General features: G+C 32.9%; 1 protein-coding gene and 1 long non-coding RNA gene across 2 annotated transcripts in view; one reads left to right on the forward strand and one right to left on the reverse strand.

Annotated features, from left to right (window-relative positions):
- Positions 1-7,014: 7,014 nt before the first annotated feature.
- On the reverse strand, positions 7,015-21,083 carry LOC112424349 (uncharacterized). Its single transcript, XR_011609918.1, has 3 exons — positions 20,985-21,083; positions 11,260-11,410; positions 7,015-7,152 (listed from the first exon to the last, which is right to left on the reverse strand). It is a non-coding gene; the product is annotated as an uncharacterized lncRNA (long non-coding RNA).
- LOC105468239 (collagen type III alpha 1 chain) overlaps positions 10,809-21,394 on the forward strand; it is a 38,409-nt gene continuing 27,823 nt past the window's right edge. The window contains exons 1-2 of the mRNA XM_011718340.2: positions 10,809-11,020; positions 21,021-21,223. Of these exons, the coding sequence (XP_011716642.1) occupies positions 10,942-11,020; positions 21,021-21,223 (282 nt within the window). The 5' untranslated portion in view covers positions 10,809-10,941. The remainder of the gene's footprint in view (positions 11,021-21,020; positions 21,224-21,394) is intronic.

A 21,394-nucleotide genomic window follows, 5' to 3' on the forward strand; every position in this document is an offset into this window, starting at 1 on the left:
CAATATGTACAAAGTGGATAATGCCCTTGAAAACCCAAATCTATAAAGTGAGAGTAAATGACACATCCATCAAATGATTAATGTCTAAAAATTAAAACTATAAAAATTGGAATTTGGTTAGCCGTCTTTATTTATTTAACTGTTGATAATGTACGACGTTCCTTAGTTAACTGTCTTTCATGTTCTTCAACTGCTTTTTGGCACTGCATAAATTATATATACATATATATGTACACACACATAACTATATGTATATATAACAATTAAAATGTTATTTGGAGCAAAAAGATTTCTTTGAAGAAACCGGGGAATTTATCAAGCTTGAAAAAGTGATAAAGAGATGTCTAAGTTGAGAAATGTTGGAAAGTCTGGGAGAGTGTTGTAAAGAAAAACCTATGATCCTTTTGGAAATACTTGCCTAAGTATGTCATTTCAGGACAGCTCCCTGCCACATAAGTAAGTTTTGTTGGAAACTGTGTTCATTCGTGCACTGTCAGGGTGGGATCATTTTGTACAGTTTACAACGTGGACAGGCCCTGAGGGGAGGGAAAGCCTAATTTTTCACTTTCTGGCTTTACTCAACTAATCTAAGCTTAATACCGACTACAGTAAAACTTGGATTATCCTAACAGATTTTAAGAAAAATAAAAATAGGATTAAAAATTCTAGTTTAGTAGAAGAACGTGAGTCTACTCATTCAGACCTTTTGTATTCCATTGTGTGGTCACACCATCTCAATTCAAAACAGTAAATGTAAAGGAGCCTTCCACTGACTTTTAAATTTCATAGAGTACTGAGTTTTTCTCTTTTCTATTATTTACTTTTATTTTTGCAATCACAACAGAAAGAATGTGTGTTTGACTGGATCCTCACATATTTTTCAAAAACACTCTTGGAACTTTTCTATGGAATTTACTTTAGGATCATTTTATGAGACATTCAAAAAATTAGAATCATTACCATATATTCATATTTTTTAATGCAGTGTCAAACCACAACTTGCAACAAATTGCTTTTGGCATTTAAAAAAAGTTAAGCCTACCCTCAATGGTTCCACCAATAAGAACATGAAAATAATATGTTTTGAACAAATAAGTGATGGAGAAAAAATTGAACAAAATGTAGTTACTCAAAATTATTCCATCAAAGAGGAAACCACTCATTTGAATATATAGTTTAGAATATATTTCAAAACATAGGGCTATTAAAGTCACATAATATATTGGGATTAAAAGAATGGATTCCAGAACCAGACTTCCTGGATTAGCATCTTGGCTCTGTCATTTACCAAGTGTGCATCTTAGACAAATCAGTTTACTCATTTAAAAAAAAGCATATAAAAGTAGTACACATTCATAAGAATGTGATGAGGGTGCTTTCTATGTGTGTGTATGTGAGTGTGTTTGTGTGTGTGTGTATAGTACCTAGTATGCACAAGCCCCATTCTAAGTTTACATATGTGTGCATGTGTGTGCATAGCCATTATTATTCAGAAATGCTTTATTAATTATAAAAAAATTATCTACAATTATTTTTTCATAACAACTTTTTCATACTAATAAAGTCAACATACGTAGCTCATTTCATAATTCATCACTAAATGGACATTTACTGAGCAACTTACATGCCAGGAACTTCATCAGACATTAGATATTTAATATTTCTCGGATTTTATTTTGAGATGATTGAAGTGCTCTGCATAACACTTTGAGGGCTAACTACTTAAATCGCACAGTCAAAAATCATTTCTGAGACTACTTTAACTGTGAAAGACTCTCTTCCTCTTCTTCCCTCAACCCAATTTTTTGCCTTTATCTATGCAAACTAACATTTGTGAGCCAAGCTTTTTCTTACAAGCTTTTGGAAAAAAAAATTATCTCTTGGATAGAGATCCAAAATAAACAGTTCAAATAAGATAGGCTTTGGGAAAATGTTAATAAACTTGCCTCTGGCAAATTATTTGAGTTTCCTTGTATTTCTTTCACTTGGCAGAGATTTTAATTTGGAAGTTAAAAAAAATGAAGAAAAATATCCTAAGATTTCACACATGGATACTTTTATTATAAAGTGAAAATTTTCTTATAAAACCACAACTCAAGATTGAAAATTGGGGGGGCTTAATTTAAACTTAAATTATATAAAATAGACTGGACAAATAATGATATTGCCAGAATCATCCATATTTGACTACAATCTCAGCAACTCATCAGTCAATAGGTCCTTACCAAATGTCTGCCCTTTTGGACTGCTTGCTAGGTGCTAAAGAAACAGTGACCACCAAAACAGAAACAACTCTTTCCCCAAGGAGCTTTCAGTCTTGCAGAAAACATAAAGTAATAATTATGAGCAAATTATTATAACTATCAGAAAATAAATGAAGCACTTTTGGAATGTAGCCATTCATTATGATCCATATTTTGGTATTCTTCTTCAATATATCTTTACCCAAAATTTTGATGCCCATTGTCTCTAAATTCTAAACTTTTGAGAAGAAATGAGAAGCATTATCCTTATCCTTTCTAGTGAAGCAGAAGAAAAGTTAACTACAGCAATGTAGTGATGGGAATAACAATGAAGAAAGCTGACACTGTGATGGGTACATATAGGCACTGGAGATGTTGACTGGCTATCACTACTGTTGTTGTTTCCTCTGGTTGCCTTGTCATACTTTCTTCTTAATAACAGCTAGGAAGGATTTTGCTAACTAGTGGGCTGCAATCATTAAGGACTTGGTGAAATTCCAAAATCCACAACCCCTAGGAATTTTCCTGGATCCCCTACTTGGAGAAACATTGTAAGCAACTTACAGCACACTAAATCAGAAAGGTTGGCCTGTAAAACCATTTATGTAATTTCTCTGCTTTTGTTTTGGGGAATCTTCCAAAAGAAGTGTCTAGAGAATCAGATATAATTTGAACAGAGTATGCTAACGTGGCTTCAACAATGATTTTACTTTTCTCGTAATTTTGTACTCAACAATCATTTTTTCCAGTGATGTGTCATGCTGTCCCAGTTGACTGTCTGGCCATATTTTGCCCTGGTGTTTGCTATAGCAAAAAGTGCAGCTATAAAATTATCTTCTTCAGTTTGATGTTAATTTCGATGAAGCCTTCCAAGATGTATCTTTTTCCCCCCTCTAAATCCGTATGATAACAAAAGATCAAACACTTCTCGAACATATTTTGAATGGGAAATATTGGTATCATAAGATAATTCAAGAACCTTATTTTAGCTACTTATTTCTTCCCAGTTAGTCATCATAACAAATAACCATAAAATGTACTTTTTTTCTCCCCTTCCTCACCATAAAAAGTGTGTCACTTGCATAACTCCAAGTTAGGAAACGGGAAGGGTCAGGGAAATCTCACACAATGCTACCCAGTTTGATCACACATTACCTCCAACGCTAGCTTTCAGTTGTTGATCTAACACCGCCAGCCACACCCTAACTAAAATTTTAGAAGTGACTGTTTCAGCTGGACACCAGGACACAATCCATGGCGCCACACCCCTGATGCTGAATCTAGGTCAATGTGGTTGCCCATTTTCCAGCTAACCTTGCTCTTAACAACCAAAAAATGGATTACAATTCCTACACATAAAGGGACCACTCTAGAATACTATTACCTGCCTTGTATGTATCCTTAGCATGCTCAACTAAACAGATTGAAGTTCTCACAATTCTCATGGGAATTGAAGCTAAAAAATCAAGCAATAAAATATAAAGCTTTAGATATTTGTTTTACATTACATGTAGGGTGTCTGTATTTGTGGGAAGGTAAGGAATTTTCAGTATTTTGATTCATATTTTTTCTTTTTTTATTTGACATTTTGCACAATTTTTTTCCTTTTAAAATTTTCACAGTAAGGAAATTGAGTCAAGAAAAGTGAAAACAATTTAAACAAGAAGTGTGATAATTCCTCTTTGAAGCATTTTAATTTCATGATGCTCATTTACATGTCTTTTTTTCTTTTTACCCTAAACTAAAAATAAATTACTATTATGATGCATTTCTAGTTCAATTATTTCAATTCATTTTGAAATTAACTTTTGGCTTTTTTTGTCATTCTCTTTCATAATCCTCGGTAAATTACCTGTATTTCTTTCTATTTTATAAATTTTTTTTCGTGGTCTCTGACTCGTAATACTTGTCATGAACACAGAGTTTGACTGCTTTCAATTTATTTGCTAACTAGTTCTATTGTTTATTTTTTTTCTATTTTATAAATAAATTCATAACATCTGGAAGTTTTTTAAATCCATTATAAATCCAAAGACTTCCTATGCTGGAAAGAGTGACTTTCCTTTTCAAGAGTGATGGAAATACTGGAAATAATTAACTTATTGAAAATTACATTAGATCTAAAGGATACAAAGGAAATAGATTACTTCAGATGTGTTTTTCTGGATTAAGTGTTTCATATTTTAAATCATTTGCCATTTGATTCTTATTAATTTCCTACTATGCACAAGGCCATGTAATAGTTACAATGAAGTATAAAATGAAAGATAAACCTTAGTTTTTCCCTGGAGTAGCTTTCAGCCTAGTAAAGGACATAAAAGGATGTAAATTAAAATAAACTAAAAGGCATAGGAAAGGTAAGGTAAATTAAAGGAAGAGCAAAATGATTTTAACAGGGAGGATCAGAAAGATCTTGTAGATTACTTAATCTTTGGGTTGAATCTTCAAAATAGGATTTGAACATATAGAATGAGGAACAATCATTTTAGACAGAAAGAGAGTATATGCAAGGGTATAGAAATGTAGAGTAGGTATTGGAAAAAAAAAAAAAGAGCCATTTGATTTGCTAAGAAGATAGTACTTGGATCAAGATTAATTGCGTATCAAGAATTATCTAAAATAGTGTTTTGTATCCTGCTGGGTTTAGGTTGAGAAATAGAAAGGGTTGCTGGACATGAAATAATAGAAATCAAATTATATTCATCTATTTAGTATTGTTATCCAAAGGTTAACACTTTGAATAATCAATATGGCATAATTTTTATGTGAAGATTTTCTACTTGGAGTAGTTTATTTTCATGAGTCACATGTTTTACCTTCATCACTTTATGAAATGTATCTGGTATCTATAAAATAAAGAGGTGAAGAGCAAAAACTGATCCATGGTCTGGGTCCTATTTTTTTTTTAAGAAATGCTTATATTATTAAACACTTCATATTTTAAATACTATTTAATACCATCCTAATTCAGTCAGTCTCCTTTACATTGATCAGTATTCATTGTGTACAAGGGACTGTGTTTACTACTGTGCATGATTTTTAAAAGTGAGTGAGAGTAGGAAACAAAAAAGGTTATCAAAAGGAATAAAATAAGCACATAAAGAAATACAAAACAATGCTTCTAAAATGGACATTGCCACAAGAAAGCCAAGTCTCCAGAAGGCAACACTTGAATCCTTGGGAACAAAAGGAGACTACTTGCTGTGACATCCCTCCTCCAAGAATAATGTTCCATATACCAAGAACATACCTAAATGTAGAGTCTTTAAATATGATTTAATGTATAGACAAAATTGAAGGCTTTAGACAATTTAGTAGACAATTTAATAGTCATGGCAAGTTAAACACAGAAAGGCCTGTTTATGTCTGTTTATTTTAGGCAAGGGAGCCTGATGAGGAGGCTTTCAATTTTGGGGTACTTAAGAATTATTTGGAATCAAAGATCCTAAATCTGAGCCTCCACTGTGTATCTGAATAGAAAGGATATTGATAGGAATTAAAAATCAGTCTCCATTTGAAGCATATAGATTCCCTGTTTGGCTTTGACCTAGCTCATGTATCTATCAGAAAATCATGATTTGGGCCTTCCTTTTATCTTTACACAGAACTGGCTACATCTGAAGAGCTGTTACATCTGTGTTGGATATTGCTGAGAATTCCTAAGGATGACTCAGATGACAAATTATATTTGATGGAGAGTCTAGTGGGATTTGCAGAGTGGAGCTTCAACCCTGAGAATGATTAAGTTAACTGAAGACTCAACAGGGAACTCCTGAGCTGCTTCACGATGTGGCATCCCAGTTTCTGTGTCACCCCTGTGGTAAACTTATAAAGTAATCACACTATTCAGGAATGAGATTAGGTAAGGAGATGAATTTCAATTTTCTATGAATTTTCAAATATAATTACAATAATAATTATGATAGCAAATAAAGCTATAATTAAAACATAAGTATATAAGGGCTTCATTCAAGAGAACATGCTTACAATACTTCAGAAAGTTTCACAATTCAAGTAGAGGCTTGCCAGTAGTTTCCCTTTCAATGATTAATAGTCTGTTATGTTAAATAAGATTTCAGGTGACAGGTTTATGTCTACATAAGAGAAAACTCATAGATACTTATCTACTTATGTGAAGGAACATTGATATAACAAATACAAGTTACCTTATATGTATATTACCTGCTCGAATTTTTGTCAGCTTTTAAAAGTATATACATATGTATTTAGTTATACATATATGTGTGGGGGGTATATAAACATATACATACATAAACACACAAAAACACATATGTAAATGGTTTTGCATGCTCTAAGATTGTACTTCACTAAGTGTAAAGTAGTGAACTTTTACTTAAATACAATACTGAAAATTACTGAAAGATTAATGACAAGACAAAAATCAGAATAGTAATTTTTGTAAATTGGCCATTAACTCCATAACACTATCATTTCACAATGCTTCATTAGAAAAAATACAAAATTAAGTGTCAGATTTGTATTTACCACACTCCTAAATTGCATAAAAATATCTTTACCACAATCAGTGATTAGTGGAAAGCATGGTGAAAATATTTGTAAAGTGTGCTAGTTAGTTCCAATTGCAACGAACTACGTTGAGGGTCACGTAACCTCTTTGAACTTTCTGTTCAATCTTGGGATACTTCCCAGCTGCAAAATACGAAGATAAAAATTCAGATCCTTAGCTTTAATAGCAAAGAATAGACAGGAGTCAAGACATTTAGTTTTTTCTAACTAAATTTTACTGGAACTTTATTTTACTAAATGTCAAGAAGACATGGATTTTGTACAAAAGTGAAAATTTTTAGTTAGTTACAATTCCAATGAGTAATTTTGAGAGTCATGTAACCTCTTTAGATTTTCTGTTCATTCTTGGGATACTTTTCAGCTGCAAAATACAAAGATAAAAATTTAGAACCTTAAGTTTAATAGCAAAGAATAGATAGGAATTGAGATACTTCGTGTTTCCTAACTAAATTTTACTAAAACTTTATTTTACTAAATGTCAAGAAAATATAAATCTTGTGCAAAAGTGAAATTTCTAGGCTAAAAAGAAATGGTTATTAAAATAGTTCTATAAGAAAAAAAACAAGGGGTCAATGAACTCTACCTTGGGGACTAAGGGGAAATTAAAGAAAAGGGTCTTGAAGACTTGGTCATATAATCACTCAAATACTGGACTATCATGTCCCACTGCTGGTATAATTTGCCTCAATCCTGGAAATATCCATGGTTAAATATGTTTAAGGCCTGCAAGTACAACATGACTTTTTCAACTGTATTTCTGGCTGTACTATGCACATACTAGTATTTGTTCAAATTCTTTTAAAGGAAATACAACTCTTCAAATGTGGTTTTACCCTTATCAACGGAGTGAACTGATCCACCTCTCTGGGAATAATAAAAAAAGACCTGCATTGTATTTTACAGTTGTACTGGTATTTCTATTATCACAAGTACTTTTTTAAAGGCTTTACAGTGATTTGAAACCTAGAAAATGTCCCTAAAAATAAAGCATGTGGTTGGCTTCAAAAAGAAAATCACACATAAAGCAGCACAACAAAGGGGAGGGGAGAGGAAAGAGAGAAAGATTGAAACATTTCTGTTCCATGTGTTTTCCATGATGGAGATAATTGATTTTCTTAGTGCTCTTGTAGAAAGCGCTGCTGGCATTCACTGGCCTACTGAGTTCATCACAGCTGTGCTTGTGCATCTCTCTCAAACTCCACTTTCCACTGAATTGGAAAAGATTTGAATTTTTGGTTGATCATCTGCCACACCCTTGCTTTGCCTCATCTCTCCAGGCACTCTCTTCGTTAAAGGAGATCCAGATAAATCAGTGCTTTAGTTGGTGCAGGTATTTAGATTTGAGTTAAACCTCTAAATGCAATCCAAAAAGCAAAATGACATGTTTATGTGTCCTGGTTAACATCAGTGAAGTCAGGGAATTATGGGAAGAAATGTGTGTCTAGATAACAATGAGGACAGCAGTTCCTGGATGGCATAATAGGATTCAGAAGTGTATGCATTTCACCTAGTTCAGACCCTGTATTAAGAAATGCTTTGACCCCGTATAAAGAAATGCTTTGATAGGAGGTAGAGAAATAGGATCTGGGACACAGAATGCAAAGAATCCTAGTGCAAAACCTCCAAATATAATCATATATTTGAGGTAGTGAAGAATGGTAAATCAGAATATCTGGAGAATGAATTTTCTAGGTCTCTCCTGGAGACCTTAAAATGCAACAATCCTTCCATATGCAAAGCATCAGCTAATGTTTCTTAAGTGAGTGCATCAATCATGAATTTTTCTCATGAGTATAAGGCTTTTATTTGAATAGCTAAGTAAATTAAGAATTTTAGAACAGTAGTAATTTTATTTATAATGCCTAAAATAAAGCATAACAAGCATTATTTTTAAAATAACATTTCTCATTTTTCACAGTGGAAAATAAATCTGATGAAGAAATTCAATAAATTTCAGCTTTTCTTGACCACCTAAAACAATGAGAGAAATCTAATATAGATATATGAATTCTATGTAGATACAAAGACATCATGAGAAAAACTATGTTTCTGAATTGGTGTGAACACAGGAAATATTTTTTATTTACAGGACAAAGATGTTTGAAAGACAGAAAGATGCATATAGCAGCGTTTCCCCAACATCTCTACTGCGATCCAGTAGAAAAGCTTATATTCATGACCATTCTGAACAGTTACTTTTCTCCCACGCCCCCAAGCAGTGACTCTCCAATCTAAAATAAAGATACACAAGAGGTTGGTCTCATTCTAGTTTTTCTTTCCTGTCATCGAATGATGTCATCTACACTGGGATGTCTTGGTTTGTGCTCATTGTGACTAAAGATATAAGAAAGCTTGGGAGGCCGAGGCGGGTGGATCACAAGGTCAGGAGATCAAGACCATCCTGGCTAACACGGTGAAACCCCGTCTCTATTAAAAATGCAAAAAAATAGCCAGGGGTGTTGGCGGATGCCTGTAGTCCCAGCTACTCAGGAGGCTGAGGCAGAAGAATGGCGTGAACCCCAGAGGTGGAGCTTGCAGTGAGCCAAGATTGCGCCACTGCACTCCAGCCTGGGCGATAGAAGGAGACCCCGTCTCAAAAAACAAACAAACAAACAAACAAACAAAAATATATAAGAAAGCAAGTGTGCCACTGTCCCTACTTACAGGATTCATGTACACCTGGGAATACACATACGAATTGAGTGAAAATTTAGTAACACAAATTAGAAGAAAGAGAAAGATGAAAATAAGTTTAAAGGAGGTATTTTACTTAAGGAGGAAAGTTTTGCATTGGGGCATAAGGAAGTGACTTCCATGAATTGGTGTGAAATGGGGAGAATTTTATGTGCACAGGCATAGAGATGGACATGTTTAGGTGAACATGAAGAAAATTAGTTCAAGTGACCTTGATTAGAATTGAAATTTCCACTGTAGATTATAGAGATAGATGAACTAACTGTGAACTGATGATTAGGGTGTAAAGAAATATCTCCATTGCCAGATATATCCATATACTGTGGACAAGCATATTTTTCCTGCAGAGATTTATCAAAGACCTATAAATGGTATTTGCCCCTCTTTCAAATATGACACAAAAATTGCTGCTTGATAGATCCAGAAATATATTGGAAAGTTTTGTGGATGAGGATCTGGAAAGTATACACATAAAAGTCTAAATTAGAAATATGTATACTAATCTTTAGAGTCATGCAGGAAAAAAAAAGACCACTTTCTCTGGTACTCTTTTGCTATTCTATGTGATAAACTCTTTCTCTTCCAGTTTCCTAAAAAGTTATGTCATGAAAAGGCTGAATTTTTCTCTAGAAAGATCTGTTCTGTCTTTCCCAGGCAACATAAAAATTGGAAATCTCACAAGAAAGCACTCTGGCTTGCTAAAGAAATTTGTGAGAAATGGAAACAGCTATAGATAAGTATCTAACTTTTAGGAAGCCATGTAAACATAGCTCAAATACTTTGTCTTTTGACATTTGCCTGAAACTTAACTTCTAGGACCCAGGGTGGGTGGATGAGTCAAAGGGGCAAACGGAGGCTTTTCTTTCAGTGAATCTCTTACAGTCCCCTATTTAAATTGAGTTAGGATTAATTCTGGCAAAATCCCAACATAAAAATCTTCTAGAAGATCAGTTCTGCAAATTAGACATACCGGATGAATGGGCATCCAGCAATTTTTCAAAATTATGGAGTTGTTAACTTTATAAGGGGAAATAAAAATGTATGCATTTACATTGTATATATTAAAACAAGGCAGAGCATTTCTATACGTTCCTAAGTTATACAAACATATATGTAAGACTGAAATATGTAACACACTTTTACATAAGCAGATGCATACAAACGCCAGATGTGCTCTTTTTGTTACTGTGGGTTGTGTCTTCTATAAGGGAAAAAGAAATATTTATCATTTCTTTTACTGCTGAGGGGATGGGTGCGGCTCTCATATTTCAGAAAGGGGCTGGAAAGTGAGGGAAGCCAAACTTTTTCCTATTTAAGGCCAAAGCAAAGGAATCTCAGTGGCTGAGTTTTATGACGGGCCCGGTGCTGAAGGGCAGGGAACAACTTGATGGTGCTACTTTGAACTGCTTTTCTTTTCTCCTTTTTGCACAAAGAGTCTCATGTCTGATATTTAGACATGATGAGCTTTGTGCAAAAGGGGAGCTGGCTACTTCTTGCTCTGCTTCATCCCACTATTATTTTGGCACAACAGGAAGGTGAGTAGGTACTGATTTCAAGAAACTTTATGGGATTTTTGTCTTTTCTTCTCCTCACAAAGAGGGGTGCAAAGGGGGAAAATCAGTTGCCAGATTAAAGATAATTTCCTCTATAAGCTCCAAATTGTGAAATGTTGAACTGACTATAGTTGTGCTTTTATATTACTTGAAAAATAATAGTGTTATGTGTGTATTTAAGAGTTCTGTGGTTGTTTAAGATAAGATGTTCTTGTACTAACTTGTTTTCATGTTGAAGGCACTGGAAACTTTTAAAAATGGCTTTAAAATTTTTCCCTCCTGGATTGTTAACATCTTGGAATACTTCCCCAGGCAGTCTGGAAGTTATTGGTCTCTTGCAATAATTTTATGTTCTTCTTTGTCTGCTGGATTCTTTGTAAGGTTAGAATATCGAGCATTGTTTTCTGAATAAGAATGCATTTCAAATGTCATGGATTAAGAACAGTCTAAAGGAAGGTACTATGCATTATCAGAATCATTGAATATATTTCTGTAAAACGGCAACAAGATACCTATAAATATTCTTCAAAGGGATCAAACTGCTAAAATATTTTATTATTCCTGTTTTTATTTTGTTTCGAGAATGATTAATTCATATTTTCTAGTAGCAAGATGTTAAGGGACTAATATTTTCCACATATTCTACATTTTAACTGCATTCATATTAATGAAGAAAATATTTTTAAAAATGTTTTCAACAGGAGTTTTGACTTTGCTACAAACAAGGTAAAGATACTAGTACTGTTGACTTCAGAAAGCTGTTTAGCTATATTTTCTAATAATTGCATGTGATGTTTTTCATATTCTAATTTCTCCTAAAAATACATTTGTCTCATTATTTATGTGAAAATATTCTTTTATTTACCATAGTCATGAAAATACTGAACAAATTGGAATACAAACTTCCACAGAAATAAATATTTAAATGCTAAATGTAAAGATAGCTAGGGGAAATTACTAGAGAATTTTTACTGCACATAACTAAACATGGTTGCATTTAAACTTATAGATTTTGCAAAAGACATTGCATGATAATTTGTTTTTTGTTTGTAATATCAAATGTCTTTGTTGTCCTCACAGGTAATACATGTAAATGTGTGTATGAGGGGAGGGGTAGATATACAATGAAATGTCTTCAGTTATATTCAGCCCATGGACAAAAAAGAAAAGAAACACCCATATTCCTTGTTCCCTTAATTTCCTCTCCTCCTTACCCCTCCTCTCCTTCCCTTTCCCCTCCTCCTTATCTCTCTCCACCCCTTTTGGCTCCTTTAGACTTCTCTTCACTCATCACCCCACCCCTCCCTAGGCAAGCCCATCTCTACTCCTCTCTCCTCCTCTGTCTTCCCTGCCTGTTCCTCCCTCCCTACTCCCCATGTTGCCTCCTTATGCCTCCATTTCTTTTTTTAGTTCTCTCTCTCCTTGCCTCCTCGCCCTTTCTTTCCCCTGAACTCGCAATCCTTCTTCCTTTCTTATTCCTATCCTCTTTTCCTCCCTATCCTGCTCCTCCCAGGAGATGCTACAACTCACAGTCCTTTCTTAGGATACCAAATGACTACTATCCCCCACCACCCATTTATTGAAAAGACTACAAACTTGGAGGTTTTAGCTCAAAAAATTGCAATGTATTTGTAGTTGCCTAGTGGTTGCAAGCTTTTTGTAAGCCCTGTGGCTATTTTTCTTCCCAGTCCAACTTTAGAGGGGGAGTGTTTGACACTTACAGTACCTTGTCATCACATTAAGTTGTATTTATTTCCCTTTTTCTCTTTAGATGCAAAAAATAATCAATAAATATAAAATTTTACTGATAAGTGTTTGTGTGCTCTTAAGCTCAAAAAGAGTTGAAAAAGAACTGTTCAGCCTATATTTTTTTTTTGTCATGAATAAAAGTAAAATTTAATTGACTTAAGACAGTACATCTTACGTTCCCTGTGGGTTTTACAAGAAAATTCTGCTATTAGATAAGGTTTGGAAAAGTTACAGGAGGCATCTGAATATTCAGCACACTGAGAACGGTCATAAAGTTCTAGGGTGGTGTTTCTTGTATATGTCCTCATAACTTCAGAGACAGCACAGCTCTAATGAACACTCACTTCTAGTTCACTCACAGGCATTTTCTGGGTATAAAGAAGTCCTCAAAAAGAATTTTGGTCTTCTTACAAATTTGTGAAAATTGTATTTAATTCATGTGTTATATTCCACCAATGGAGAAACATGGTCTGTTTTATATTTCCTGTAGTTTATAAACATGCCAAATTTTAAGTGCAAAGATGCGTCACCTAGTGGCTGACAAGCCAGGTTACCATTTACATAACGAATGCCAATATTAATGTTACGTAGCTGGCTTCAGTAGTTTATAATGAGCTTTAAAAAAACATATGCGTGAATTTTAAATGTTAACACTGCTTTCCTAAGGAAATTAGTATGATACGGATAAATATTGCAAACACATATACTGACACAAAAACACAATGGTAACAGTATTCAGAGACTTTTTGGAAATTAGCTTAAATGTTATGGCCATTTAAAAAATTCCACATATGACTATTTTTTAAATATATTTTTCATGTCTTTGATGTAGTCCTTATTTGACATAAGTATTTTATTCGCTGCTTAATTGCTAGATAGATTATAGACAGCTGTTACTAAGTAATACTGCTTCATTAGGGCAGAAACAGAAACTTTAGTTTAATTAAACGTGTACTAATGTTTGAGTTTCTATATTTTGCTACAGTGATAATTCCAGTAAAATAAACTGTGGACCTTTAGTTGTTTGAGATTTTTAAAACTGTAAATGGACTCAGAGAATCAGTTTCTTGTTAGATGTCATGAGAGTATATTTTTCATTATGCTTTAAGAGGGAATTTATAACTTGCTCAGGTAACATTCAGGTTTTCTGGTTTGCATTTGTCCCTACAATTAAACACATTGACCTACAGGAAAATGTTATAAATTTAGGAACAACTGCATTTTTAAGCGGAGAGGATGCACAGTTGCTCACACATCTCAGTGTCAGTCACCTAACATGGATCAGTGCTTTATTTGAGATTACAAAACTAGAAAATGACAAAGTCAAAGCTAGGACCAATATTCTGTTAAGTCTTAGATAATTACAGAACACACATTAAAATTAGAGTATTTGAATTTTCTTAGTTTTGTAACTATTTGCCATTGAAAGGAGATACTGAAAAATCATATATCGTCCTAGAAAGTACATGAGCTAATAATGCATTTCTAAAGGTGAAGAAAGAATAGGTATTTTTCTGTTTAATACTCAATTTTATAGAGAGTAGAACATTTATTTTTTAAAGCCCAGAAGCTCAGGATCTTATTTTAAAAGAAATTAACACCAGTTCTGTGTGAGTAAATAAAGTATTATAATACAACACTTTGTGTTTTTCATTCATGATACTTGTATTTCCTTACCTGAGCTTTATTTCTAGGGAAGGAAAAATGCTCAGGTAATACCAGAGCTTTGAAAAATTTGGATTTTCAAAAATACCTATTTATGTATAGGCCTTTAGCTCATCTAATGTTGAATACTCTTTAGATGATCTAAAGGCCTACACATAAAAAGGTATTTTTATTAAATTCTGGAATTAAATAAAATTCAGCATTATAAGACAAGAAAGCAAAGCCACTGGAACAATTCTGGGAAAGAAGGAAAGACTGTGATTAAATGCCTTTTAACTAATTCAGATTCCTGGATTGATGTCTTATTTACAGGCTTCTTTTTAAAAATCAAGAATGATTGGCTGTGAGTTTACCAGGATTATAGTTGAGGCTAAAGGACAGCTCCTCAGGAAAGCCCCTGTTCTACATCTACAGTCACATGCTGGACTTGAGTTGTCACTCAGAGAAAAGAGTGCCATCTACCGAAACTCCAGTTTCCATTGTGAATGGCTTCTTTGGTGCAGAGTTCCAAAAATTATGTAGCCCAGCTCTTTAATTTTGTAACATCTAGTGATATCACCACCTTGAAGTGATTAAAGCAGATTGCTTAAGAATTAAAGCTTTAAAGATGAAAGATGTTATTGCTTTTGCTGGACATGAGGAACAGTTGTAAAGTTTCCAGGTCTACAATAACTTTCTGGAACCCTCTCAGTGAACTGTTTCTTGTAAAAGTTTTCCCTAGGAAAAAAGCTCAATCCCATTGTTTCCACGCTCAAAAAAAAAAAAAAAAAAAAAAGGTCATATAGTGTAAAAAAAACTCTCCAGACTTTTCAAAGGGGAAACTTTGCCTGTTTCATGTCAAGATGACAACGGAAAAAATGAGATAGCTATTCTTACATAAATCACTTGTGAACTGCAGTTTGGGGAGTTACATTAACCACCATAGTTTCAGTCTGTGTCTAATGAAAACACAGCAGAAGTGGATTCCTTTCAGATTAACTAATAAAACCCTTGTTTTTTTCCATGACTGAGGTCAAGCACTGATGTTTAAAATGTAGTCTTAATGAGCAAAATGAAACGTTGAAAGAGGACGAGTCAAAATGCCCAAAAGATATAAACATCAAAGAGAAAAGATCCAGAAATTATTAAAAATTAAATTTCCCTTGAATTCTAGTGTTAAGAAAGTACCGCTTGAGTAAAATGGCATACATTTTTCTGAAACTGTTTTTGTACAGTATTTTCTGTGGAGGATGACAGAGACTGCATTTCTCAAGTAAATTGAAATCATAGATATACTCTTTGAAATTGCATAGCATGTTCACAAGGTTCGAGTTTCATTCAATGAAAACTTCTAATGAACTTAGATAAGCATTAATAGGAATCATTTAATAACTATATTTTCTGAAAAACAGTGTGTTAATGAGACATCTGAAACATATTTTTGCACTGGATGCAGAAGTCTTTTCTGTCTGGTATATTGTTGTTAGAATCCTACTTTTTTGTATACAGCAAAACATATGCAGGGTTTCTGAGTCACACATTTATTCTGTTGGTGGTCTGGATGTCACCAGGGTGGCTTTAGAGATGTAACCCTTCTTCATAAGGTCAAGAGAAAATAAACAGGAGAATTTAACTCCAGATGGCATCTTCCTGTTTTGAGGCCCGATAGAAAAGATATTTTGCAGAGAACTGTTCTCCTTAAAAATATACCTATCTAGATTCAGATTTTAACCTTGCAGTGATAAAAAATCATATGGGACAGAGCTTTGGAGCTGACTTCTTTAATGATATTCAGTTTTGAAATAGCAGAAAGAAAATAGAATGCAGTAATTAAGAGTATCAAATTTAGAGGAAGCCTTCTTACATTCAAATCTTTTTTACCCTGACAGTGTAACCTTGGGAAATTACTTAATGTTTCTGTGGTTAAGATTCCTCATCTGTAAAATTAGGATTATGACAGCTCTAAGCTCATAAGGCCTTTGGGAGTATGAAGCAAAATAGATATCCAAACTACTCAGAGAAGTGCCTACAAGATAGGAGGTACTATACAAGCTCTACCTAGCACTAGTTTTACTAATGCTGGCAAATAAAATTACTCTAAGGAAGAAATTAAAGTACTTAGTAACTTAGTGATAAGGATGGTGAAATGTAAAATTTTATTTATAAAACTATACAATTTACAGTTGTTTGCCAACTGTAATAAGTAGAATATATTCTCTTCAATGTTTTTATAATTTGACACTAAGCAGATTTTATTATACATGCAATTGCTGTTGGTTAGATATAAGATACTTTAAATTTTCTAATTATCTAATTATTTTTATTTTTAACAGGATAAAATATTAATCAACTTAAAGGACATTTCTAACTGGAGATTGAAAAATCATATATCTATAAAATATGAAACAAGAAAATATCTACAACTGATAATTTATCAATATTTTTTCCTGGAGGTAGCAGGAATAAATAAAATCTTCCTTGTCTATGCAAAACAGTGCTTTTAAATTAAAATTATTCACCTAGAATGTCTCCAGATACTTTCTTCAGAGCCCTTTTTGTTAAGTAATCTAACGTATTTTAAGATATTGTGATAAAGATATAAGCAGCAGAAAAAATATTTTATTAAAATTTATGTTTTCCAAACAGTATCATTTAAAAGGCAAACTAAGCATATTTCAATTGGAAACTGTATGAATGCCAAATACCCACATGTACAAAATATTCAGCTTTCTAAAGTAATGAAAATAAATTATGATAATTTACAAATCATATCTGTGATTCTTAGATTTTCAGATTATACATCTTTTCCCAGATAAGGATTCAGTAAGAAGAGAAGAGGAAAAAATGTTCACTTTTCATTCAAGCCAAATTAACTAATTTAATTAGGTGCTTTAGGGAATAAAAATAATAATAATATTGCTCAAAAAATAGTATTAAGACAAACATAATATGCATTTTTGTCCTAACAATATGATTTCTTCAAGTCAGCATAATTTAACATAAAGAATGGAAACAAAAGAATCACAAAAAAGTAAGCTTTATGCACACCTAAAAACATAAAACTATGTTATCTGGCTTTATTTTTCTCTAAAATTCCAAAATAGAAAACTAGGAAAGAAGCAGCTAAGAGTGGTTTAAGTCATGTGTTAGCTTCAATATGTTTTATATTATAGATCCCAACAAGGAGATGATTGAGCTTAATACATTGCTTGTGTGATCACAAGTAAATTTCTTTCAGAATTGTACTCTGTAGTAAGGAACAGAAACACCAAATGACATGGGAGATGGAATTTAAAATTAATTACAAATTGGAACAGAGAGATTTAAACAACTAAAATAACGGAAGTAATTGGAAAGTCCATTACTTTCCAATAGTAAAATGAAATTATTTGCCTTTTTTTTAATATTTTTGGGAAAAATTAACTTATTATTTTAACCAAAGCTACTCTGAATACAGATTCCTAAGAAATGAAGAGAATAATATGAGATGACTTATTTCAAAATCCCATTTTCTATTCTATATCTAAATGTTGCAAATGGCTAACTAGAGCATTTTTATTCCTCTAGAAACAAAATATTCTTTTCCTTGACTTTGCCATGATTTTCACACATAGTACTAGGTCCATGAAACATTAATCTAAGAGGCTTAACTTTCAGTAGAATATATTGCTAACTATATTTTGTCATGCATGGAACGATAAAGGAAGCTACACAAAACTCTATTTTTTCAGCAAAGGTAACTAAGATAGAAAAACAGAGAAAGGGCTAATTTTCAGCCACAAGTTTTTACAGGAACTGACTTTTCAGGACAGCCAAATTTATTTCAAGTGGATATGAAATAACGGCAATAAACAAAGTTGCATTAATTCTTATTTTTTAAGCATTCCAACTCTCTTCTTTAACTTAAAACAATATGACTTTCTAAAGTAAAACAAAACATGCATGCACCATGTTGACTGTCATGTGCAGGTGAGAGTAAAAAAATATTTTAAGAATATGACAATTTTTTAAATTGCACTAAAATAATCTTTATATTGAGGCCACTGTGTTTTAAAGAGTACTATAACATGTGTCTAGTAAAATTTGGAAACAATAAGCTAAATAACAACCTTAATTTTTACAACATTGCATTTAACCCAATTTTAACAAGCTCATTTACAATTTTAGTATGTCAATATTGTGCTCATTTATTTAGTAATTAGCAGAACAAATGGAAAGTACTGTATTTCTAATGATGTGAGGACACCCTTAATGAGACATAAACAGAGGAGGATGAATACACAGGAAGGAAAAGCATTTATGTTAATTTCTAGGCAGATCAAGAACACATAGAAGATACTTAAAATAGGAAATGTTTGAGCCTAGCTTTAACTATTATCTTCATTTGTCTTTAATAGGCCTTTAGTATTCAATAGCTGTTTTTCATAACCCACATGCTGTATTAAGTGTGAAAAGATGTTCCTGATCCAGGGGCAAAAATCTAAAGAATCATCCGTACAATCTAACAATGTTTTTGAGGATAGATCTGGGGAGCTTAAAATACACATTATTAATGGGAAAACCTTGAGCTGAAACTAATCTGTAGGAACATTTCATATAAAGTTGATTTGGAGAAAATTTTTAAGTGGTTCATTTTGAGAAAAGGAACCAGTGTAATTACAGTGCTCCATGTAATTTTATGGCACAATCTTCCAACCCCAAATTTTCAGACCTTTTCTGCAAACTGGTGAACTTAGTACTTAAATATAAGATGCCAGTTCTGTAATGAGTTTAATGCATAGACTCACCTACGTTATTACTCTTCACACCAATGTGTCAATGACTGTTTGCTCTTCTCTTAAAAATGTTTTCCATAACACCATTCAAATAGGCCTACTTCATTTGCACTGAGATAAGCATTTTGGTATTCAGCTTTTATATTCACTAAGAATTAAGAAATCCTCCTTTAAAAGCTTAGGAAATGTATATAGAAAATATATCCCATGTTATCATAAATGTGTTTCAAACATAGAGGAGGAATTAGAATAACTTTTCTAAATAAACAAATTATTTGCCTACTTAAAATTGCATTTAAAAAATGAAGCTTTCCTTCATTAGCTGTAAACTACATTGAGAAATTGTAACATGAAGAAAGAATGGATTATCTATCTTCTCAAATAGATCAAGTGTGTTGTACAATATCATTAAATTTGTATCAGAACACATACATGGAAATGAGAGGGGGAAGCAATTTCAGTAGTCCCTAGAGTCTAGGTTTTGAAATTCTTTTTGGTGAACATTTACTAAATCAGCTGAACATTTCAACTCATTTAAATATGAACCTAAATTATTATTACCCTAGACAGAGAGAAGATATAGAAACAAGAACTTGAAAAGGTGATTTTTTTGTGGCTGCATGTCGTGCCCAGATGGAAAAATCTTAGGACCACTAAAAGGCCTCTTGACCACTAGGCAGCAAAAACTAATTTTGAACTACTTGCCTACTCGGAAGCAGGCCTCCTTCAGTAGACATTTTAAATATCTTGGCTTTGAGAAAATAAAAATTTCACTGTCTCACAAAAATATAAATTACTGAACAGTGCATCATTTGTTGTTTGCAAAAATTTTTGCAGATGCTGAGAAACTTATTTATTTACTTAATTACTGGCAAACTATCATACCAATCGTCAAGAACTAAAGTTGCATTTAACCACAATACACAGCTAATGCTTTAAGAATTGAGACCAGGCTTTGTTTTGGCAGTTCCTAAGCTGATTCATAGTTAATAGCTGCTGAAATTTCAGTACCTTGTATATAATTATGAAGCAAGTCTAAAATTTTGGTTGAAGCAATTTTTTTTACCATTTTAAGCCACAAATACAGATGGTTATGATTCATATTTTCCCTATTATTTTTACTTATTCCTTGCCAATATTTATTTTAAAAACATCTTTTTCTTTTCTTTTTGGTGATTTGGAAATGTCTTTACATCCATATGGGATATACAATGTATTATGTCATATCATGTTGACCAACTAATGCCAAACAGAGCTAACAGTGACATTCGATACACACAATAAGTTCTGTTAAAGCTTTCCCAGGAAAATCTGGTAGAGTTTTATGGTGCCAAGATTAGCTCAGTTTTCCCCTGAATTTCTCAACTAGGTTAATAAAATCCAGAAAGTCTTCAGAGTTAGTGACAAAATCATCTTTTTAGTTTAATGCTCCCATCTGCTGTTAAGGCAAAGAATAGCAATTGGGTAGAAAAGCTTATTTTCAATTGTACCATTAATAAATAAATGTTTAAATGCTTGTGTGATATACATTGATATTAATTCTTACTATAAATGAAATTAAAATACCTGTTGGTCTTAAGGAAAATTGACTATGGTATGCCAATTTTATGATAATAAGCAGATATGATATTTTAATTAATTCCTTGTGACTTAGCAAATTATGTAGGACAAATATAATTTTCTAATGAAAGGAAGAAATTATTTGTTTCAAACCATTTCAACTTTGGCTATTGTTAGTAGCCCTGACAGAGTAACAAAAAATCACATTTCAGCAAAACCTGAGGAAACTTCATGTCATCTAACTTGTTTTTCAGCTGTTGAAGGAGGATGTTCCCATCTTGGTCAGTCCTATGCGGATAGAGATGTCTGGAAGCCAGAACCATGCCAAATTTGTGTCTGTGACTCAGGATCCGTTCTCTGTGATGACATAATATGTGACGATCAAGAATTAGACTGCCCCAACCCAGAAATTCCATTTGGAGAATGTTGTGCAGTTTGCCCACAGCCTCCAACTGCTGTGAGTTCAAAGATAAACTGTATACCTTCAATATTCATATTTAGACACACGAATAGTTCTTATATCATAGGAGCCTAAAAGGAAAATGAAAGTCATGTTTGTCAAATAGCTATGTTTGTATTACAAGTAAAAAGTGGATGTTTCAATGTAAAGATAAGTATTGCTTAGAAT

Source organism: Macaca nemestrina, chromosome 11, assembly GCF_043159975.1.
Source record: "Macaca nemestrina isolate mMacNem1 chromosome 11, mMacNem.hap1, whole genome shotgun sequence".
Taxonomy (NCBI): Eukaryota; Metazoa; Chordata; class Mammalia; order Primates; family Cercopithecidae; genus Macaca; species Macaca nemestrina.